The sequence below is a fragment of the Stomoxys calcitrans genome, chromosome 3 (assembly GCF_963082655.1).
Source record: "Stomoxys calcitrans chromosome 3, idStoCalc2.1, whole genome shotgun sequence".
NCBI lineage: Eukaryota > Metazoa > Arthropoda > Insecta > Diptera > Muscidae > Stomoxys > Stomoxys calcitrans.
The window spans coordinates 84873255-84898580 of record NC_081554.1 but is presented as its reverse complement, the minus strand read 5'-3'; the positions used below and the strand labels follow the sequence as shown (position 1 = coordinate 84898580).

The following is a 25326-nucleotide window of genomic DNA, read 5'->3' as shown; positions in this document are numbered from 1 at the left end:
CGATCTGCCGATAAAGGGTCTGAAGCCCATAAAAGCTTTAATTATTGCCCAATTTCGCTGAAATTTGAAACATTTGGTGATTTTAAGCCTCCCGAGATCTGATCTGAGTATGGGTCAGATCGGACTATATTTAAATATAGCTGCCATATAGACCGAACTTCCGATAAAGGATCTGAAGCCCATAAAATCTTTACTTTTTAATCGATTTCACTGAAATTTGAAGCAGCTGGTTATTTTGAGCCTTCCGAGATCTAACCTGAGTATGGTTAAGATCGGACTATATTTAGATATAGCTGACATATAGACCGATCTCCCGATAAAGGGTCTGAAGACCATAAAAGCTTTATTTATTACCCGATTTCGCTGAAATTCGAAACAGTGGGTTAGTTTAGCCCTCCCGACATCTGACATAAATATGGTTCAGATCGGACAATATTTAGATATAGCTATCAGAGAGATCTGACCTGAGTATGGTTCAGAACGGACTATATTTAGATATAGCTGCCATATGGACCGATCTCCCGAAAAAGGGTCTGAAGACCATAAAAGCTTTATTTATTACCCGATTTCGCTGAAATTTGAAACACTTAGTAGTTGTAGGCCTTCTAACATCTGAACCACATATGGTTCAGATCGGACTATATTTAGATATAGCTGCCATATAGACCGATCTGCCAAAAAAGGGTGTGAAGCCCATAAGAGCTTTATTTATTGCCCAATATCGCTGTGGCTTATTTTAATCTCCCGACATCTGACCTAAGTATGGTTCAGATCGGACTATATTTAGATATAGCTGCTATATAGATCGATCTCCTGATAAAGGGCCTGAAGTCCATAAAATCTTTACTTTTTAACCGATTTCACTGAAATTTGAAACAGTGGGTAGTTTTAGGTCTCCCGACATCTGATCCAAATATGGTTCCGATCGGACTATATTTAGATATATCTGCCATATAGACCGATCTGCCGATAAAGGGTCTGAAGCCCATAAAAGCCCTATTTATTACCCGATTTCGCTGAAATTTGAAACAATGAATAGTTTTGGGCTACCCGCCATCCGACCCAAATATGGTAAAAATCGGACTCTATTTAGATATAGCTGTCATACAGACGATATGTCGGTCAAAGGTCTGAAGCTCATAAAAGATTTATTTATTACCCGATTTTGTTGAAATTTGAAATACAGAATTAAACAGTGATTTATATTTATAAGACCACTCAATGTCCGCGCCGAATTTGGGTGCATAAGTTATCCCATTTTCATCAGATTGTGACGAAAAGGGGTTTACATATACACCCGAGTTGGTGGGTATCCAAAGTTCGGTTCGACCGAACTTAATACTTTTTTTTAACAAGTACATCTAGGTACGAAACTGTACTTTCTTTACGGATTGTGATAAGCCCTCAATTGAGAATACATTTGCACATTGGCAATACATATTGGGCCACTAGAAGAGTTTTCTGAAATTCGTACATTGAGGTACTAAAAAGTACAAATAATGATTTTACTTAGTGCACAAACTCACAAATGGCATTTTAAACAAAAGGGTGGAAAAACACCTACAGAAAAGGAGAAGAGGTAAATTTAGAACTTCTTAAGGTTATATTTCATACCTTGCTAGTATAAAAGTGAATCTTAAGTAAAGTGTATTGTCTTGCATTAATTTTCTAAGTATTCAAATAAATTATACATTAAAAATCTGTTCTTGCTTCTGTTCATAAGCTCTCATTTTGTTTGTCATTTGCTAGCCACAATTCCACTGTGCATGCACAAAGACAACAAAGCAACCATGTTAGGTTTTTGCGCCCAAAGCGCCTCAAACCATGGACCACGTCGGCGGTCGATTTCTGACAATCTGAAGTGCTTGGGCGAATTTTCGAAATCTCACAAAATTATCGAACATACTTGCCTTCGACCAAATGCCATCACAAAAGAGAATCCAACTAAAAGTGGAACGAAATGTGAAGAATTCATTCATTCCCACTCGCCCCAACAGACGTTATTTGACAGAGCAAGTGGCAGTGCGAAAACGACCAACAACGAAACCAAAGAAATAATACCTCGATAATTTTTTTTTTTTTGATAAATTTAGTGCATAAATAGCAAAATCACATAAAAGAATTCAAAATTTTACTCGGCTAGTTCGAGCAACCAGAAAATGTCTGTTCAAAACACCCCAAACCAATGGTCAAGTGAAAAAAGTATCATGAAAAACTAAATGAAAAGTGAGAAAAACCAGTGACCTACAAAATAAAATTTGTGTGAAAAGAGGCAGAAATCGGAATATAAGAAAAGTAAAAGTTCGAAATTGTAATTGTAAACAAACAATCGATTGATTTCGGCCAGTTTGATATTGAAAATCACACGAAAACCCCCTAAAAAAGAAGAAATTCTTTCGTCCACCAAGACGAAGTGTGATGCATGGAATTTTCGATTACACATTTCGAGGCTGCCGTCCGTGGCTGGCTGGCTGCCTGGCTGGTGAATGAAAAATAGACCAGATGAGATTTTCGCTAGCCACGGAGTTGGCGCAGTGAGCGCGTGTGAGATTAGAAAAAAAAATGCCATATGGAAATGGAAAATTCTCATCGCGCTCTCCGATAGCCAGAGAGAAGCAAAGCGCGCAAGAAAATGAGCGAAATTTGAAATAAACAAAAAGACAAGAAAACGGGCTGACAACACTAAAGTTTATCAAAATATTTGCAAATTTTTATGAAAGAAAAAAAAAAAACGCGAGCAACAAAAACGCAACAACAATAGAAACGAAAACATATTTAATACAAGAATCACACAAACACAACGCAGGAAGAAAGTCAAACAAACGGTCTTCTGGGAAATCGAAAAACCCATTTAACAAACATCAATGCGAAAATATTTGAAACGATTAATAAAGTCTACGTGGAAATGCGGTCTTTAAAATCCACCAAATCATATTCAACTAATTTTATGAGTACAATAAATCAAATTGCTTGGAAAATAAATCGAAAACTAAATGAATCTACACTAATTTAAATCGAAGAAATACAAAAAAAAAAACTAATAAATGATTAAAACGAATAAAGCGGAAAGTGTGAGGAGGAATTGGAATTGGAAGAAAAATAAAAATGATCTTGCTTCTAAATTTTCCTATGGTTGATTAAAACAAGTAAAAACGCGATGAGTTTGGCTGAAACAATGTTGTTATACCAATTACTTCAGTTTATATGTGAATTGTTTTGGAAAAGTTGGAATTGGCCGAAATAGGGAATCGGGAATCTGTTAATCTAGTATGGCCCTCAATGAATTTCACATATCAAATAACAGCTCAGCGAACTTCTATGGGTTATTGAAGCCAATGAAGAGAATCAGATTCAATTTGAGAGTTATATCCAGATAGGAACCATCAATAGTCAATTTTCTACATTCAAAGTGTCTGTGGTATCGTTACTAAAACAAACAGACAGACGGATTGGACAGAACGACTTTAATATCAACGCCATCTAGAGTATATAAAAACAAGATAAAAGGCATTAAGTTCGGCCGCGCCAAACTTTGGATACCCACCACCTCGGGTATATATGTGAAGCCCCTTTCGTCACATTCCGGTAAAAATTGGATAACTTATGCACCCAAATTTGGAACGGACATTGAGTGGTCTAATATATATGTCACTATTAAATTTTGTAGAACAAAATATTGGTCTTTTTAGCAGCTATACAACAAACACAAATTTTGTCCATGAACATTCCACAAAGGAATAGGGGCAAACTTCTCACATATCAATGAATACAGTCCGATTCAAGTTTTAAGCTCAATGCTAAAGGGCCTCCTTTTTATAGCCGAATCCGAACGGCGTGCCGCAGTGCGTCACCTCTTTGGATAGAAGTTTTACATGGCATAGTACCTCACAAATGTTGCCAGTATTAGAAGGGGAAAACCAACACTAAAAATTTGTTCTGATGGTCTCGCCAGGATTCAAACCCACCCAGGCGTTCAGCTTCTTAGGCGGACATGCTAACCTCTGCGCTACGGTGGACACCTGTCAAGATGATCACGAATATGTATTTGTATTGGTGGCCCTCAGATCATCATTTCGATGAGTGTAACTTATCGAAATGATGATGTTAGTCATGACGATGTAAGTCATGTTGGCAGCTATATCGATATATAAAGCGATCTGAACCATATTGAGGTTGGATATCGGGAGGTCCAAACTGTTTCAAATTTCAGCGAAGTCGAGTAATAAATAAAGCTTTTATAGGCTTCAGACCCTTTATTGGGAGACCGGTCTATATGGCAGGTATATCTAAATATAGTCCGATCTTAACAATATTTGGATTAGATGTCGGGAGGCCTAAAATTACTCACTGTATCAAAATTCATCAAATCGGCTAAAAAGTAAAGCTTTTATGGGCTTCAGACCATTTATCGAGAAGTCAGTCTATATGGCAGCTATATCTAAATATAGTCCGATCTAATCCATATTTAAGTCGGATGTTGGAAATTCTTAAAATACCCACGGTTTTAAATTTCAGCGAAATCAGTTCAAAAACAAGTAAAAGCGTGCTAAGTAATCTTATATACCCTCCACCATGGATCGCATTTGTCGAGTCCTTTCCCGGCATCTCTTCTTAGGCAAAACAGGATATAAGAAAAGATTTGCTCTGCTATTAGAGCGATATCAAGATATGGTCCGGTTTGGACCACAATTAAATTATAAAATATCAGCCAATTCGAATAAGAATTGCATCCTTTGGGGGCTCAAAGTAAAATAGAGAGATCGATTTTTATGGGAGCCGTATCAGGCCATAGACCGATTTAGATCATAATAAACACGTATGTTGATGGTCATGAGAGGATCCGTCGTACAAAATTTCAGGCAAATCGGATAATAATTGCGACCTCTAGAGGCTCAAGAAGTCAAAATCCCAGATCGGCTTATATGACAGCTATATCAGGTTATAAACCGATTTGAACCATACTTGGCACAGTTGTTGGATATCATAACAAAACACGTCGTGCCAAAATTCATTCAAATCGGATAAGAATTGCGCCCTCTAGAGGCTCAAGAAGTCAAGACCCAAGATCGGTTTATATGACAGCTATATCAGGTTATGAACCGATTTGAACCATTCTTGGCACAGTTTTTGGATATCATGACAAAACACGTCGAGCAAAATTTCATTCTGATCGGATAAAAATTGCGCCCTCTAGAGGCTCAAGAAGTCAAGACCCAAGATCGGTTTATATGACAGCTATATCAGGTTTTGAACCGATTTGAACCATACTTGGCACAGATGTTGGATATCATAACAAAACACGTCGTGCAAAATTTCATTCCAATCGAATAAGAATTGCGCACTCTAGAGGCTCAAGAAGTCAAGACCCAAGATCGGTTTATATGGCAGCTATATCAAAACATGGACCGATATGGCCCATTTACAATACCAACCGACCTACACTAATAAGAAGTATTTGTGCAAAATCAAGCGGCTAGCTTTACTCCTTCGAAAGTTAGGGTGCTTTCGACAGACAGACGGACGGACAGACGGTCGGACATGGCTAGATCGACATAAAATGTCGCGACGATCAAGAATATATATACTTTATGGGGTCTCAGACGAATATTTCGAGTAGTTACAAACAGAATGGGTATAAAAGGGTATAATAAAGCCTTTATGGGCTTCAGACCCTTTATCGGGAGATTGGTCCAAATGGCAGCTATATCTTAATATAGTCCGATCTAACCCATATCAATATCGAATATTAAGAGGCTCACAACAACTCACTGTTTCAAATTTTAGCGAAATCCGGTAATAAATAATGCTTTTATGGCCTTAGACCCTTAATCGGCAGATCGGTCTATATGACAGCTATATCTAAATATAGTCCGATTTGTACCATATTTAGGTCGGATGTTAGTAGGCTTAAAGCTGCGCACTATTTAAAATTTCAGCGAAATCGATCAAAAAATAAAGCCTTTATGGGCTTCAGACCCTTTGTCGGGAGATCGGTCTATATGGCAACTTTATCTAAATATAGTCCGATCTAAACCATATTAATATATATTAAGAGGATCACAACAACTCACTGTTTCAAATTTCAGCAAAATCGGATAATAAATAAAGCTTTTAGGGGCTTCAGACCCTTTATCGGCGGTTCGGTCTTTATGGCAGCTTTATCTAAATATGGTCCGATCAGAACCATGTTTAGGTCGGATGTTGGGAAGCTTTAGCCTACTCATTGTTTCAAATTTCAGCGAAATCGGGTAATAAATAAAACTTTTATGGGCTTCAGACCCCTTATCGTCAGATCGGTCTATATGACAGCTACATCTAAATATAGTCCGATCAGGACCATATTTAGATCCTACGTTGGCAGGCCTAAAACTGCTCACTATTCCTAATTTCAGCAAAATCGGACGAAAAATAGAGTTTTTATGGGCATTAGACACTTTATCGGAAAATCGGTCTATATAGCAGCTATATCCAAATATGGTCCGATTTGCCCCGTTCAAGAACTTAACCAGCGTACATCAAAAAGACATATCTGTGCCAGATTTCAGCTCAATATCTCAATTTTTGAAGGCTGTAGAGTGATTACAACAGACGGAGAGACACACGGACATCGTTAAATCGTCTTAGAATTTTACGACGATCCGAAATATATATACTATGTAGGGTCGGAAATTGATATTTCGATGTGTTGCAAACGGAATGACTAAATGAATATACCCCCTATCCTACGGCGGTGGGTATAAAAAGTAAAAACGTACTAAGTTCGGCCGGGCCGAATCTTATACATCCTCCACCACGGATCAAATTTGTCATTTAATGGCTACCTGGCTGTCTGAGAAGATATTTATGCCAATCGTCGTAATGACATTATATCTTCCCTCCTCCCTAATTGCAAGGATCTCCGCATGATACACACTGCAGTGGTCGGGTAACATTTTCGGTATGACCAGTTCTAGATCTTTAGAGTACACCACAAAGCCCACCTGGACGGTTAGTTTGGAACCATTCGTTAAGAAGTCTAAGTAACTTCTGTTACCAGGGATATCGTTGTTCCAATTGGTTCTATCAGGAATAGTGGTACAGTACTTTTTATCATAAAGTCGAAACTTCCTATTGCCCAAAGGATTTTCGGCTCAGATACAATTTCCCTAATAGCCTCCAACGAATGCATACCAGTGACAACCTCTTCTGGCGCAACGTTGTTCGTTGGAGAATTTCCCGAGAAATGTGTATTAACGAGTAGTTCTTGTGTTTCCTCACTAGATATTGCCCATACATTCTCTGACTTCTGAATATAGCCCACCGTAACAGGTCTCGAGGACAGAAACTTCTTTAGAAGAAGTTAGTGTGCAAAATTTTTGCTTTATCGGGATATCGGTTTATATGGGAGCTGTATCATGTTTTAGATCGTATCGAACCATATTTGGTACATCCTTTAAATGCCATACAAAACGTTATAGTAAAAAAGTTAAACCAAATCAGATATGAATTGCGCCCACTAGAGACTCAAAAAGTCAAATGGGGAGGTCAGTTTATATGAGAGATATATCAGGTTTTGGCCCGATTTGAGCAATATTTGGCACATAAGTCATTGGAGAAGTTATTGTACAAAATTTCAGCGGAATCGGATAAGAATTCCGCCCTTTAGTGACTCAAGAAGTAGGAAGAAGGAGGTCCCTTATCACTAAGCTAAAAATCGAATCGGACACCACTCATTGATTTGTGAGAAGATTGCCCCAGTGATTTGTGAGAAGTTTGTCCATTGTGATACCAAAGGAACAGGAGAAGGAAGATGCCTTCTAGTCCCTGCCGTTTTACCATCCAGATTGCTTTAAAAAACCCTACAACTTGAGAAAGTTCATAACCATGAATTTAGACAAGTTCTCAAAGAAATGAGAACCTATAGTGTAACTCGTTTTGAGTACCAGTGCGGGAAGCATACAGCTGAGGTTCTATAGTCTCCTCTTCCTCGACGCCCTCACAGCCTTTGCAGAAGTCGATCCTTACAATCTTCATTCAATAAGCATGTTTTCTGATCACACAGCACCCTGGTATGACGGAAGAAATGACTGAGACGTCTGTTCTAGCCAGCGACAGCAAAGCTGTAGAACTTTTCAAGTCTAGTTCAGGCGACATTATTGTGGAATGTTCTGAACCCCAACTTTGTGACCATTTTTCATTCGTTCCCCATCCGGCTGAAATCCGATTTTGCTAACATTTGGAACAGTGAGTTGTGTTAGGTCACTTGACATCCTTCTTTAATTTGGCCCCTATCGGTCCAGATTTGGATATAGCTGCCGTATAGACCGATCTCTCGATTTAAGGTCGCCGAAATTCGTAACAGTGAGTTATGTTAGAGTTCTCCACATCCTTCTTCAATTTGTCACAAATTGGTTCAGATTTGGCTATAACGGCCATATATACCGATCTCTTGATTTTAAGTTTTGGACCCATAAAAGGCGCATTAATTATCCGATTTTGACGACATTTAGGACAGTGAGATGTGTTAGAGCCTTCGATATTCTCCTTCAATTTGACCCTGATCGGTCTAGATTTGAATATAGCTGCCACATAGACCGATCACTCGATTTAAAGTTGTGGGCACATAAAAGGCGCATTCATTGTCCGATTTCTGCAAAATTTGGGACCGTGAGTTATGTTAGGCCCTTCGACATCCTTCTTCAATCTGACGCAGATCAGTTCACACACAGTGACTTATGTTAGGCTTTTCGACATTCGTGCCGCATATGGTTCAGATCGGTCTGTATTTTGATATAGCTACCAAGAGACCAATATTTTGTTCTACAAAATTGAACAAGACTTGTATTTAGTAGAATTCTCTATTTCCGTGCCGAATTTGGTCCAAATCGGACCATATTTCGATATAGCTGCTATGGGGCCGAGTCCGAACGGCGTGTCGCAGTGCGATACCTCTTTGGAGAGAAGTTTTACATGGCATAGTACCTCACAAATGTTGCCAGCATTAAGAGGGGATTCGAACCCAGATGTTCAGCGTCATAGGCAGACATGCTAACCTCTGCGCTATGGTGGCCTCCCAAATTTGGTAATAATGAATCAAAATCATCATTTAATACTAGTTTTACCTTCTCGATACGTACTCTTTAGAGTGCGCCTCAAATTCCACCTAGACGTCTAATGTGAACTTATCCATAAAGAAGTCAATGTCACTTCTGAAGCAGTAGCATGGCCAAGAGAAAGCTTCCTTAGCCACGCAGTCGTGGTCACGGCAATCTGTCTAGCCACAATGTTCAGAGTCATTATGTGTAGCATTAAAGTCAGTGCATCAGATGACGTTCACAATGCGGCTGTGATGCCCAAATAAGCCATCCGGCTGAATATTGGAAAGTAGGTAGACATCTGAAGCGCCGTCCACCAGACTACAATACTATATAGAATTATAAGTCTGGCATCTGAAGCATACACATACAGTGGTTGACACACGGTGCAAACCCCCAACTTTTGCCAATGGCTCTCTTGCATGTGTATAGGGTAAGAGTTGCCTTTCTTGCCCTTTGCAAGGCCCTTTGATTTAAAGTAAAATTTCCTGTCTAGCAAACACCCAGGTATTTTCCACTCTCAGTAAATGTAACATTCTCTCCCGCTGAAAAGAACAACTTCCGTCTTAGACGGATTTACGCCTAGACTAAATGTTGCACTATATGTGCAAAATTTCATGTCACTGTAGTATTCCTAATTTTTGTCCCATCGTTATAAAATTTCAGAATAGTTGTATTTGAATTCTCTTTTAAAAATAGGATATCACCAACCAAACGATTGAACATTGCGGGTATCCAAGGTATGGCCCGTTAAACTTAACTTGTTTTTAATTGTTGATTGTTTTAATGCTATGCATTGAAACGTTTTCAGGAAACAATAAACCATTCAAAACTGAGTTCAAAAAAATGCTCAAAAGACTATATTTGCTGTAGAATACATGCTTTTTCTTCCAATTCTGCTCGATTTATTTTAAAAATATTTACAGATGGAGACTCGTGGAATAACCGTTAAACCTTCGAAATGATAATCGAAAAAATTACTTGAATGCTAACAAACACAAAATTTTTCAATTTAACAAAAAAAAACTTTAAATATTTAAACTGTGCCTCATACAAAAATGACCAAATTTAGTGTAGTGAAAATGTCTTTGACATAAAAAAAATATAAACAAAAATTGTTTTTAACAAATTAAAATTGCACAAAAAGTTGTACTAACAACGAGTATTTTGATGAATGGTTCCACTGTTCTGCAACAATAAAAATAAAAACACGAAAACCCAAAAGAGAGAGAAATTTCCTGTTCTGCATGCCTCAACATAGACAAAGTGTGGAAAGTTTGTTTTTTTTTCTGTTAAGAGAGTTGAGAATAGCGCGAATGAGAGCAGCAGTGCCGAAAGGACAGTCAGTGCATCATATCAACAACAGCAAGAGTGAGAGCGGCGAAGCTTAAACGAAATTGAGACGAAATCATCACCCACAGTCGCACACACACACACACACACTCGCACACAATCTGGCCATCTATGCTCTGGCAAAAAGAGTGCCTGAACGCCAGTCGTCGTTTTTCATTCTCCCGAGTTGGCTGCTGGTGAAAATTTCAAAGAAAATAAAAAGAAATTTGTTTTAAATATCTTAACAACAACAATAAAAGGCGGCTGCCGCAGCAGCAGTGAAACAAGAAACACAAGTGAGTGCGTGAGTGAGTAAACGTGAACAATAACAACTACTTGTTCGACAAAGCCCTCCAACAAAAGGCAAAGTCCCCGCAAACGGACAGACAGACAGCCGGACAGGCTATCTGTCAGCATAGATACTTTTATTTTGTTTTTTTGTGATACTCAACCCAATTTTTGATTGGTGTGCGGGGCTGTGGCGGCGACTGGGTCTGTGACTGAGGCTACTTGGTATGCGAGTGTTGTATCTACATGCCTAGATAATTGAATCATAACACAGTGCCACCCTCCGAAGTTAATCATCTGCACTGGCCGTCAAACACCAAACAAAACACAAAATCTACAAGAAATTCACCAAATTCCTGCACCTACGTCATGGCAAAGTGAAACGATTCTCCCCCCTACACTCGAGTGCCACCAATTCCACAACTACCACACAGCTAACCGCAACGACAACACCCCGAAAGAGTCCCTCGCAGCATTGTCACACCCCCCAACCTACAAAGGCCGCTATGTCACAAGCCGACGAGAACCCCAGAGCCTCCACTTCCAGAGAGGCGGCCACTTTGAATGTCAATGGCAATGGCAAAGTCATTGCCCGAGGCAGCGCCAATGGCGGGGAAATGCGAAAATCCTCACCACAGAAACAACGTCGTTCCAAGTCATCGCCACGCCATGGCCCCGTGGAAGCGAAACCCCGCAAGAGAACCCTGATCTCCATACCCAGCACCATCAAACTGAGTATGCTCAACAGTGGCCTATTGTCATTCGAGAAAATTAAGCTGGAGGCTCGCGATGAGAACAACTCCCTCTCGAACATCATGCCCACCCATCCCATTGACATACCGTACTTCCTGAAGATGTGCGAGTTGAGGCGCAAGTTTGCAGTGCTCTACAAATTGGAATTTCAAACGGCAGCCAAAGTGGAGACCAACACCTGCCGCCATGCCATGAAGAAGAGCAACCATGGCAAGAACCAAAATCCGAAATGCATTCCCTACGACTACAACCGGGTGGTGCTGAAGAAGGTGGAAGGCGAAGCCGACTCGGATTATGTGAATGCCTCCTATGTTGACAGCCTTTTGAAGCCCAATGCCTATATAGTGACCCAGGGCCCCGTCGAGGACACAGTCAATGCCTTTTGGCGCATGGTGTGGCAGGAGAATGTCAGCGCCATCATTATGCTCACCAAGACCTTTGACTTTGCCAAGGTGATGTGTGTCCAGTATTGGCCACCCAATAGGGAGGTGCATGAAACCTACGGTGACATTAACATCAACATAGTCAAGGAGGAGCAACTGGCCAACTTTCACATACGCACGTTCCGTTTGTACAAGGTGAACGAGGCCAACCGCTCCGAGGTGATAGAGGAACGCCTTATTCTACAGTTCCACTACACCGAATGGTATTCCCATTGTTGTCCCTTCTCCAATGCCTTGCTGGAATTCCGTCGACGAATACGTCTGGTGGTGGGCAGCATTATCAAGGACAAAGACTCTCGGGGACCCATGCTGGTCCACTGTGGTGATGGCGGTGGACGTTCTGGTGTCTATGTTTCAATCGATGCCAACCTCGAGTTGAGCGAAGAAGAGGAGAGCTTCAATGTGTATGGCTATCAGAAGAAGTTGCGTCAGTCTCGCAAGGGCTTAGTGGAGAATGTCGACCAGTATAAATTCATCTACGATACGCTCGAGGAGCATTTGGTGTGTGGCAAAACCTGGTTTCCGGTCTCTGAACTTTCGGATCGTCTGAAGGCCAAGGCAAGACGCAACTCCCACACCAAAATGAACGAATATCAAATGGAATACGACAAGATCTGCAAGCAAACGCCACGCTTCAGCATTGGCGACTGCGCCGGTGGCCATCGTGCCGATAACCGCGAGAAGAATCGTGACGTTCTCTGCGTACCACCCGACAACTTTCGACCCTATCTCACCTCCTTCCAAGGTAACGCCTTTACAGATTACATCAACTCGGTCTTCGTCGATGGCTATACCAAGCCGCGTGAGTACATTGTCACCGAGTGGCCCATGAAGCATACGCTGGGTGAGTTTTGGTCACTGGTTTACGACACGGAATGCTCGGCCGTGGTAGTCCTATGTCAGCCCCCCACTAACTCACAAACCTTCCCCTCATTCTGGCCCATTAAATCCAAAATGGAGAAGTACGGTCCCGTCTTCTCCGTCCACTATTCCGCTGCACGCAGTTACACTAACATCAAACAGTGGGAGTTCAAAATCAATAAGAAGATCGTCTCTCTGACCGAAATGATGGCCGGCGTTAAGGCACCAACACGCACGGTACAACTCTTCCAACTGACGTGTTGGCCCATGGGTCATAAAGTGCCAACTTCGACCAATTCGCTGGTCTACCTCATGAACATGGTCGAATTGTGGCGCGCCAAAACCGACTATGGCCCAGTATGTGTTGTATCACCCGATGGTCGAAGCCGTTGCGGCGTGTACTGTGCCGCTAATGCTTGTATCGAACAGGTCATACAACATGGTGAAGTGGATGTTTTTCAGGCTGTCAAGACGGTGAGACGCAATCGCCCGCATCTCGTAGAGAACATGACCGAATACAAATATTGCTATGACCTAGTTTTGCATTATGTTTTACATTTCCTAAACAAAAACGATTAAACTGCGCAGATATTTTTTCCGGGACTATGTTTGGAGGATTTCAAAAGATATTGAAAAATTCAACAGGCGAAATGGTTCAATGAGGCCCAAAGGCAGGCATATAGGCTAAATGTGACTCAGAGCACCATGAAAAGTTTGAGGAGACTTTAAAATTTAAAGACAAAAATAAAAGCAAAGGTGATTTTCAGAGAGTAAAGGGATTTTAAAAATTTTTTTCAATATTGGGCTAGAGTTTTAGAGAGATTCTGTTTAATACTTGTAGAGATTTGTTAAAAAAATCAGGTGTTTAAGAATATACGAAAAGAGTTTAGGTGGGATTTTTGTACAAAAGTCAATAGTTCAAAAATTGGGTAGGAATTTCATGAAAAGTCAACTTTTGGAAGCAGAGGAAGCAGATTATTATTGTTGAATTAAACAAGGCCTGACATTGAAAAAAGTTCGTAGAGGTGTGACGGCTATATATTTTCTGTCACGGATTTATAACATTAAACACCTTGATAGTGCTCTTTTTATCTACAGTGGTGTCCTCATATAGCTTTACGATTAGGTTAGAGGTTTTCAGATTAGAATAGTTGACATCATTTATTTGCATTGATTTGTATGCTCATTGGCAGCAGCGCCTATTATAGGATGAGGGGAGCCGTTTCGATTGCATTCTGCTGTAAGGGGAATTGTTGGTGGAATCAAGATTTCAATCTCTCCCTTTTTTTTTTTTTTATTTTTTTTTTCCTCATCTCTTCTTTGTTCTGTCATACCTAGCGGTATCATGCTTCAAGGGGACAACATGAATTGAACCGACTGGCGCATAGGTTATGACATCTGCTATTTCAGTTTTAGTGCTCATTCCCATTCAGTGCCGGTGAAGTAAAGATCGAAATTAGTGGCCTAAAATACTTTGGGTAAATACACAGTGAACAACGTCTTGCCAGTGCTCGTTCACGGGTTTTAATTATTTCCTGTCAGGTGGAATTGTGACAATTAGCAAGTGCTATAAAGGTAGTGTTTTTGCATAGATTTGAAGTGAATTTGCTAAATCCATCATTTTCTTCAAGATTTGTGTCCACGATTTTAAAAGGGGTCCACGTGGGTCGACCGATAACTTAAGGCCCCACGTGGCCAATTCAATTGTATGATCCTGGTGATTTGGATATGTATGACCAAAGATTGATATAGAAGGAGGCTTAGTGAATGGGAATTGATCATAATTCTGCTGTCCAGACATTTGGAGTTACACTCGGCGAGGTTAGAGCAGTGGCATACCATTTGGAAGCATTGGAATTTTTATACCATCAGCACAATTTGATTTGGACGACAAGTGCTATAAATACCTTTGTTTGATTTTAAATTTATTTAACCGCCCTTCCTGGACTCGCAAGGTTACATTTATAACGTGGATATTTTGTTGCTGTTAAGTGATTTTGATTTCATTCATCATTTTCATTCATCATTTTCATTCATTATTTGCATTTGCCATTTTCATTCATCACCCCGTGCTTCATTGATAATTCTTTTTTTTTATTCTCAAATATCTATTCTTTGCTATTCCTTGTTATTCTATTGTTCTCTTTCTCACAAAATTTTAACTCTCTGAGACAGACTTACAGTGGCTGTGGTTAATGGGGAGTTGATCTCGTCTTCCCTCCACCTCCCCGCTAACTTAGGCTACTTGTCTCAAAGCATAGCAGAGAAAAGAGATTAAAAGTAACTAAGTAATGTTGTTGTTGTAACCACAGATTGAATGAGTAACTGAGTAGTAATATTGCAAACTCTTATACTTCTATTTAGCGAGTTTGTTTTGTTTTTTAAGTACGTACTCGTTATTTACTTTTCATATCAATGTAAATAATAGTTCATTTTGATACATTTTGGCGAGTTTGTAATTATAAGTACATATCATTAGTTTTAATATAAAGTTATTCCCAGCGAACGTTTTCACCGCATGCAGAGGCCTCAGCATAATGGATGTTCGGAGTTAGACATGTAAGTTGTTTCTATCATTCTATCATTATTCTATTGTTTTTTTTTTTTTTGATATTTAGATTTACTTAATTACCAAGGTCATTACCTATATAATACGTTTAAGAGAATACCTTTGTTTTCTAGAATAAGAATTGAATAATTAAATATGGGCTAATTTTTGTTTAAGAAGTTAAAAGGGGGCCAAGCCAAAATCGGTGTCCATTCAGGGGTTCTCCATAAAATGAGAAGGGACTTTATGAGAACATAGGTCGGCGTGGGCAAGGGGTCTTTAAGAGCAATAGACCCACATATGTAAGGTGAAATGACTTAATTTTTTTAATATTAGAGTCAGTCATAGTCCGATTAACGTCCTTCCGATATTTAATTAGTACATACTATAGCTTTGCACGTTCGATTTCTTGTTTTGGTCGATGGAGGATTTAAGAGAGCACAAGAACCCCACCCCATCCGGCGAGTCCTAGCCTTTTCTAAGAACGTGCAGTCCTCTCTGAAGTCCGAACGAAATCCTTTTCATACCACTGTTACGTGATAACGAAAAGAGACCATTACAGATGGCGCCCAACGTGGGGCCTGACTATCCAAATCGTCCGTAACCATTCGACTCTATCTTGTTACATGGGATTAGTCAGGTTTCTACATCTACAAGGTGCAGTTATTCGGGATCATATTAAGGAAATTTGCAGGAATTACTAGTTGTCATGTGATAGACATACATTGTCACTAGTCCACAAGTGGAACTCTTTTGAGATCGTTAATGCATCTACTCAATAACTTTCTTTAGATTACCATAGCCAATTTGGAAACGTTGTGGAATTTTAACCCTTTGTGGACGATTTTAGGTACTCTGGAATATAGCTTTTATTGTCACTTCTGATAGATCAGTTATCCGATACTTAAACGTCACACGTGATAGGATCTCCGATGTTTTCCATCCATTTATTCACAGTTTTTCACCTTACAATAAATTTTATTCACTGCTTTGGCTTGGCTTCTATAACTTCATAATACTTATTAGAAACGTAAAATTTCAAATTTGACTTGAAATTTAAAGATGGCAACCCCGATGAATTTACAGTGTAGTATTTGTTCCAATTTATTTGATAATCTGCAAGTTCTTGTGTCTACTAAATGCTCCCATACATTTCATTACGTATGCCTACAGAACTTCACCGAGAATAATCCATTTTGTCCAACTTGTCAGGCTTCGGTTGATATGACTGGTCTGACGCAGTTTAGACTGTCGTCAGTTCCACCTCCTCAAGGTACGGGGGCAAAGAAGAAGACGACATCCTCGAAGGCAAATACGATTCAAACTAGGTCTGCTAGAAGGTTGGCTGGACTTGATGGCAACAGGAATCTTTCACTACCAGGTAGTGGTGAAACGCAGAATCCTTCCGGGGTGAATAACCATACGTTACCGAACTCAGATACTGTTCCGCGTGATGATTTAGGTGCCGACGATAATGTCGGAAATGAGATTACCAAAATTTATCAGACTATAGAGAGGTTGTCACGAAAATTAGATGAACTGAATGTCAGTAGGGTTTTCGAACCAGATTTTCCGCAGGACGTTTTTCCGCCACTTAATACCCGACCGACATTCCTTGGTGGTCATCCTTTGGGCCGAAATACGGCATCTGGGGCCAATTATGATATTCCACAGTTGAATTTTGCTGACGTGAGTCGGGGTGGACATAACGACACAATTTCCTCGATATCTCTCACAAATAGTAGTAAGGTGGCCAATGTGATAAATAGTTGGTCCGTGAAATTTGATGGCAATTCGACAAATTTTCCTGTTGGAAAATTTTTATACGTAATTACTTCATTGACACGGGACAATCTAGGAGGAGATTTTCAGCTTCTATGTGACCATTTCCACATTCTTTTGATTGGAAGAGCAAAAGAATGGTACTGGAGGTATCGCAGTGCAGTGGGAGTAATAAGATGGGAGCCGTTGCGTGGAGCATTGAGGTCGTATTTTTCAGATCACCTTTCGGATAATGATATAAGGGAGATGATAAGGGATCGTAAGCAGATGGCTGGTGAGAATTTCGACGAGTATTATACGGACGTTTTGAAACTTTGCGATAGGCTCCGGTACCCATTGTTGGAACACGATTTGGTGGAGATGCTCAAAAGGAATTTAAGGCCGCAATTGAGAAAGGAGCTCTTTTACATTGACGTAGCTTCCGTAGCCCACCTTCGACATTTGTTACTGAGGAGAGAAGTGCTGAATAGTGAGATTGAAAAGCAGACTTATAGGACTCCTATGAAGCGAGTAAATGAATTAGAGTTAGATGAGGTTGAGGATGTTGCAGCGGATGTTTCTGCAATGGACCGGGGTTCCAATGTTGTCTGCTGGAATTGCAGGAAACCCGGCCATACCTTCGCGGATTGCTTAGAAGAGAGATCCATCTTCTGCTACGGTTGTGGAGCAGAGGAGGTTTTGAAACCGAACTGCTCGAATTGTAAGATTCAGGGAAACGGGAGAGCGGGCGGATTCCGCTCGAAAAAATAGAATCACATAATTCTGTATCTACCCAGACATGTCAATTACCTCCAAGCCACGGCTTCGGATATGAACCTAGACTTACACCAATTATACCCTATCATGAGAGATTGAGACGATATCAGGCCATTAGGAGCCGAATATTTTGTGAATCGATTGCTTTCTTGCCTACTCGAAATGGAACTTCGAAACGGAACACAGAAAGGCTTCGAAGATTTTGGAAAGATGTCAAATTGAACCGAAAATTTCTTAAAAATTCCATGAACGCCTTCACGGATACTAAGGAGGATTTAAGACCGTACGTGAGGTTGAACGTATTAGGAATGGATCTTTTGGGACTGGTTGATACGGGTGCATCTGTCACTTGCATTGGAGGAACCGCAGCTAGATCATTCTTAGAAAGAGATGTACCGTATAGGCGATTGCGTGAGACAATTTCGACCGCAGGAGGCTCTCAGTGTAATATCGCCGGTTATGTGGACTGCGATATTGGATTTCGTGGCGAGAAAAAGGGTTTTAGGGTCTATATTGTTCCGGATTTGAAGTACGAATTGTATTTAGGAATAGACTTTGTGAAATCATTCGCCCTTTTGAACTTGGTTGGCCTAGAGGTTAACGAAGTATCTCGGACAGCTGTGCCGGATGGACATGCGCTCACAGCTGATATGCAGACGAGGCTCAACACCGTAATTGAATTATTTCCGTCCTTCAAGCGAGAGGGCTTGGGTAGAACATCGTTGCTGGAGCATACCATTGAGGTCGAGACTGGCGCGAGACCCGTAAAGCAGAGGTACTTTTCTGTATCTCCCGCCATAGAGCGTGTGATACATGCGGAAGTAGATGAGATGCTACGTTTGGGGGTCATCGAGGTCGCGCCGCCGAACTGTCCTTGGAGCAGCCCAGTCACTCTCGTCAGGAGGAATGGCAAGTCAAGGCTATGTTTAGATTCAAGGAGGCTCAATGCGGTGACAGTAAAGGATGCATATCCTCAACCTAAGATAAGTAATATACTGTCCCGTTTGCCTAAGGCGGAATATATAACCTCCTTGGATCTAAAACATGCATTTTGGCAGATTGGGCTGGCTCGAGATTCAAGGGACATGACGGCTTTCACCGTACCCAATAGGCCTTTGTATAGGTTTTGTGTGATGCCTTTCGGATTGACGAATGCCCCCCAAACCATGAGTCGCCTAATGGATGTTGTTATTCCGGCCAATCTGAGACATCAGGTATTTATTTATTTGGACGACCTTTTGCTCGTATCACAATCGTTTGCGGATCACCTTGAATTGCTTATAGAGGTCTCACAGTGTCTAAGGAAGGCTGGTCTCACACTGAATATTGATAAGTGTAGGTGGTGTTTGAGGCAAGTGAAGTACCTTGGGTATGTCATCGGAAATGGGGTGATAAAGACCGATCCCGACAAAATTTCGGCGATAAGAGATCTATTACCACCAAAGTCTGTTCGGGAGGTGAGGCAATTTCTGGGTCTGGCCAGTTGGTACAGACGATTTATTGATGGCTTTTCTGCTCTGACCGCACCCATTTCCGATTTGACGAAGAAGACGACCCGATTTGCTTGGACGAAAGAGGCGGACGAGGCATTCGAGACCCTTAAAACCCGTTTGACAAGTGCTCCCGTTCTCATTACACCGGACTTCGACAAACCCTTCGTGATTCAATGTGACGCCTCGAAGGTTGGAATTGGAGGTGTTTTGGCCCAGGAGGACGAAGAGGGGGTTGAAAGACCTATATCATTCTTTTCCTATAAACTGAATAAGTCCCAGAGGAATTATTCAATTACTGAACTGGAGTGCTTGGCGGCTTTAAAATCGATCGAGAAGTTCAGAGAATACGTGGAAGGCCATAGATTCAAGGTAGTCACAGACCACGCCAGTCTACAGTGGCTGATGCGGCAGACCGACTTGAATGGTCGCTTGGTGCGGTGGTCGCTGAAGCTGCAAGGCTTCGATTTCAAGATTGAGCATCGAAGAGGTAGTCTTCAGACTGTACCGGATGCTCTTTCCCGCCTGTCGCTGGAATCATTTTCTCTTGAGGACACTGGACCTGATATTGATTTACAGTCCCCGGCGTTTAGTGGGCCCAAATACACAGATTTGCGTAGTTCGATTCTAAAGGAGCAGTGTAATCTTCCGGATCTGAAGATCATCGATAATTTTATATATAAGCGCACGAATTTCTCGGATGGCAATCCTTTTAGCGAAGCTTCGAACTGGAAATTGTGGGTGCCGGGGGAATTAACAGCAGGTGTTATACGCAGATGTCACTCCTCGCCTAATTCTGCCCATTGCGGCATAGGTAAGACCCTGGAGAAGATACGGAGGAACCTGTTTTGGCCTAAAATGACAGTGGAAGTTAGGAATTTTATAAATAAGTGTGTGGAGTGCAAACAATCCAAGGCTCCGAACGTTGTCTTGAGACCCCTTATGGGTGATCGTGTAGTTAGTGAGAGGCCATTCCAGCGAGTGTATATGGATTTCCTTGGGCCATATCCTAGATCGAAAATGGGACATATTGGGATACTTGTATTACTTGACCACTTTTCGAAATTTCCTATATTAAAAGCTGTGAAGCGTTTTACAGCCAGTGACGTTTCCGATTTTCTTCAGTCTTTCCTTTTTACTTATTATGGAGTCCCGGAGTACATTGTGACAGATAATGGGAGCCAGTTTCGGTCGGTACAATTTAAGGAACTCATGGGAAGGTACGGTATTCGACACGTTTTTACTGCACCATATAGTCCACAGTCCAATGCATCCGAACGTCTCAATCGCTCGATCTTGGCTTCGGTGCGATCTTACCTGAAACGGGACCAACGAGAATGGGATGTCCATCTGGATAGCATTTCTATAGCCTTACGTAGCCTCGTTCATACTTCCATAGGTTACTCCCCATACCACGTCCTATTTGGATACCCAATGATTACGCACGGTGGGTCGTATGAACTCCTGAGACGTTTGGATGGACTTAACGAAGGTGAGGATATATGTCATTCGGATAAGCTGCAAATCATTCGACAAAATGTGAAAGAGAATTTGGAATCCGCGTATAACTCATGCCAAAGGATATATAATTTGCGATCAAGAGCCATAGAGTATAAGGAAGGGGACATCGCGTATAGAAGGAATTTTGTCCAAAGCCGGAAGGCCGACAACTTTAATTCGAAATTGGCACCACGGTGGCTACAGTGCAAGATTGTCAGACGAGTAGGGAATTGCTACTATGAATTAGTTGACCATGAAGGAAATCCTATAGGTACCTATCATGGAAAGGATTTAAAGCCGGCATAGTTGGCCGTTTCCAGATATATTTTCATTGGGATAAATGAAAATCTACCTGCTTTGTGACGGCTATATATTTTCTGTCACGGATTTATAACATTAAACACCTTGATAGTGCTCTTTTTATCTACAGTGGTGTCCTCATATAGCTTTACGATTAGGTTAGAGGTTTTCAGATTAGAATAGTTGACATCATTTATTTGCATTGATTTGTATGCTCATTGGCAGCAGCGCCTATTATAGGATGAGGGGAGCCGTTTCGATTGCATTCTGCTGTAAGGGGAATTGTTGGTGGAATCAAGATTTCAATCTCTCCCTTTTTTTTTTTTTTATTTTTTTTTTCCTCATCTCTTCTTTGTTCTGTCATACCTAGCGGTATCATGCTTCAAGGGGACAACATGAATTGAACCGACTGGCGCATAGGTTATGACATCTGCTATTTCAGTTTTAGTGCTCATTCCCATTCAGTGCCGGTGAAGTAAAGATCGAAATTAGTGGCCTAAAATACTTTGGGTAAATACACAGTGAACAACGTCTTGCCAGTGCTCGTTCACGGGTTTTAATTATTTCCTGTCAGGTGGAATTGTGACAATTAGCAAGTGCTATAAAGGTAGTGTTTTTGCATAGATTTGAAGTGAATTTGCTAAATCCATCATTTTCTTCAAGATTTGTGTCCACGATTTTAAAAGGGGTCCACGTGGGTCGACCGATAACTTAAGGCCCCACGTGGCCAATTCAATTGTATGATCCTGGTGATTTGGATATGTATGACCAAAGATTGATATAGAAGGAGGCTTAGTGAATGGGAATTGATCATAATTCTGCTGTCCAGACATTTGGAGTTACACTCGGCGAGGTTAGAGCAGTGGCATACCATTTGGAAGCATTGGAATTTTTATACCATCAGCACAATTTGATTTGGACGACAAGTGCTATAAATACCTTTGTTTGATTTTAAATTTATTTAACCGCCCTTCCTGGACTCGCAAGGTTACATTTATAACGTGGATATTTTGTTGCTGTTAAGTGATTTTGATTTCATTCATCATTTTCATTCATCATTTTCATTCATTATTTGCATTTGCCATTTTCATTCATCACCCCGTGCTTCATTGATAATTCTTTTTTTTTATTCTCAAATATCTATTCTTTGCTATTCCTTGTTATTCTATTGTTCTCTTTCTCACAAAATTTTAACTCTCTGAGACAGACTTACAGTGGCTGTGGTTAATGGGGAGTTGATCTCGTCTTCCCTCCACCTCCCCGCTAACTTAGGCTACTTGTCTCAAAGCATAGCAGAGAAAAGAGATTAAAAGTAACTAAGTAATGTTGTTGTTGTAACCACAGATTGAATGAGTAACTGAGTAGTAATATTGCAAACTCTTATACTTCTATTTAGCGAGTTTGTTTTGTTTTTTAAGTACGTACTCGTTATTTACTTTTCATATCAATGTAAATAATAGTTCATTTTGATACATTTTGGCGAGTTTGTAATTATAAGTACATATCATTAGTTTTAATATAAAGTTATTCCCAGCGAACGTTTTCACCGCATGCAGAGGCCTCAGCATAATGGATGTTCGGAGTTAGACATGTAAGTTGTTTCTATCATTCTATCATTATTCTATTGTTTTTTTTTTTTTTGATATTTAGATTTACTTAATTACCAAGGTCATTACCTATATAATACGTTTAAGAGAATACCTTTGTTTTCTAGAATAAGAATTGAATAATTAAATATGGGCTAATTTTTGTTTAAGAAGTTAAAAGGGGGCCAAGCCAAAATCGGTGTCCATTCAGGGGTTCTCCATAAAATGAGAAGGGACTTTATGAGAACATAGGTCGGCGTGGGCAAGGGGTCTTTAAGAGCAATAGACCCACATATGTAAGGTGAAATGACTTAATTTTTTTAATATTAGAGTCAGTCATAGTCCGATTAACGTCCTTCCGATATTTAATTAGTACATACTATAGCTTTGCACGTTCGATTTCTTGTTTTGGTCGATGGAGGATTTAAGAGAGCACAAGAACCCCACCCCATCCGGCGAGTCCTAGCCTTTTCTAAGAACGTGCAGTCCTCTCTGAAGTCCGAACGAAATCCTTTTCATACCACTGTTACGTGATAACGAAAAGAGACCATTACAGAGGATCTAGAACCAATTATTTACAAATTTTCTCTTTTATTTCGAAACAATTTACAAGAGCAAGAAGGATTTAAAATTAGTTTCTTTAACATATTTACAAACCACTTTGTCACGACCGTATTCTATAGGCTAGGAAGTTTGCTAAATTCAATATCATAAGGGACTTAAAATTGTTTAGATTGTTGACGAAAGGTTTCAGTAGCCATAACTGCAATACCGCATAATTCGATTGTTCAGCATTTTTAGGGCACATTTTTTGTGTCGTGTGTCTATTTCCAAAAATTATATGTAATAGGACAATTGTAACTAACGACGAAACATCCAATTTCGATAGTGCTTAAACCACAGTGAATAATATGTGTAAGATCAAGTTATGGATCAAGCCTAAGCGACTTGTGTATGTATATAAACGCTTGCCTACTAGATTAGAACAGAGCAGCAATAAATTTGCTTTAACATACAAAAACGCCAACAAATCATTTAAACTATTTCATATTAAAAAAAAATCAAAGACATGTATATTTTTAGTTTTTCCCAAATTATGCCCTTCTTTAAAAAAAAATTACAAACGTTTATTGGAAATTTTAAAGCTTACATTTAAAACTCAACATTTGGCAAAACTGCACTTTTTTACTTTTTTTTTTTTTTTTTTTTTTTGCATAGGTAACATAGGCAACATGCTTTTCTTGCATATCTATCGTAATTTACTCCCTCGTACCTTTCATTTGGTACGCATATTGCCTATGTTATCTGGGTTAGATTCTCAAGACCCCTTAGGTCCTTGCCGGGTCCATTTTTTGGCAAATTTGTAATTTTCTCGAAATTTTTTGCATAATTGTAATTTACTCGATAAAACCTTTCATTTGATACCCATAATGCCTAGGTTGGACCACTTCCCCCTCAAATGGGGTATTTTAGACCCTAGTGGGTCCAGGGGGCTTCGCCCAAAAAACACCAAATATCAGCAAAATCAGAGGTGCGTCACCAAAAGTGCCGCCGTAGCGCAAATGTTAGCATGTGCGTCTATGACGCTGAACGCCTGAGTTCGAATCCTGCCAAGACCATCAGAAAAATTATCAGCGGTGGTTTTTCCCTCCTAATGATGGCAAAATTTGTGAGGTGTTATACCATGTACAAATATCTCTTCAAAGAAAATGTTTGCGGGGGTCGTCAATTTAGGGGGATTCGTTTTCAATCTTCCTCGTTTTTTCAAAGTAATGTCTTCAAGCTTTTTGGGTAATGAGCTACTAACCTGACGCTCCAACTCATCTTTTTATCGTTCTACGTTTGAACCTGTGGCACATTTTAGCTCACTACCGTTAACGGATACTAAATACTAGCCGAACTGGGCCCGCTCCGCTGCGCCTTGTTTAACTCTCTTACATCTTTTTAGGGTGGGGACACTTCGCTTTGAATGTAGATATCGAATTCACGCTGTTGTAGCCTATGATGCTGAACGCGTTCGAATCCTGGCGAGAACATCGAACAAAGCGGTGTTTATCCCCTCTTAATGTTGGCGACATTTGCGAGGTACGATGCCATGCATTCACTGCGCTGCGGGACGCTGTTCGAACTCGGCTATAAAAAAAGGTCCCTTATCATTGAGTTTAAACTTGAATCGGCAAAGCACTCATTGATGGGTGAGAATTTGCCCCTTCTCGGTTCCTGGTTGTAATTTTCTTCCTTTGGGTAATGTTCTCATTAGGGGAGCGATGACACCTCAAATATTTTGACTCAAATATGGATATCAAATTCATGCTGCACTTCCAAATCCCTTTAATTTGAGTCCCATTTTGCCATGGCCGGTAAATATAAACCGTTTGGAGGGTGTTTTGGGGCTGGGGCGGCCACCAGCACTTTTTAATGAAAATAGATATCGAATTCGCTTTTTTATTACCAACGGAAATAAGGTTCAGTTTAGGGGGTACTTTAGGGCGTACCCCAAAACTCTTGGCTATCAAATTGGATATCAAATTCGTTTTCTACTATCAAATGCCTTTCATATGAGTCCCATATTGTCATTGTGTGTCAATTAACCTTTTTGACGTATTTTGAGGA

At 40.3% G+C, this 25326-nt stretch overlaps 2 protein-coding genes across 3 annotated transcripts in view; both read left to right on the top strand.

Moving 5' to 3' along the window:
* The window catches only part of LOC106090476 (putative uncharacterized protein DDB_G0277255), a 541420-nt gene that overhangs the window by 208459 nt on the left and 307635 nt on the right, over nucleotides 1-25326 (top strand). The window lies entirely within an intron of this gene.
* On the top strand, nucleotides 2081-23834 carry LOC106090478 (receptor-type tyrosine-protein phosphatase kappa). Of its 2 annotated transcripts, none has more exons than XM_059365828.1 (3): nucleotides 2081-2188; nucleotides 10001-13776; nucleotides 23272-23834. In XM_059365828.1, the coding sequence occupies exon 2, from the start codon at nucleotides 11201-11203 to the stop codon at nucleotides 13328-13330; it is 2130 nt and encodes a 709-aa protein (XP_059221811.1). In that variant the 5' UTR covers nucleotides 2081-2188; nucleotides 10001-11200; the 3' UTR covers nucleotides 13331-13776; nucleotides 23272-23834. The 2 variants fall into 2 exon arrangements, with proteins under 2 accessions (XP_059221811.1, XP_059221810.1); XM_059365827.1 differs by having other exon boundaries at nucleotides 2081-2226.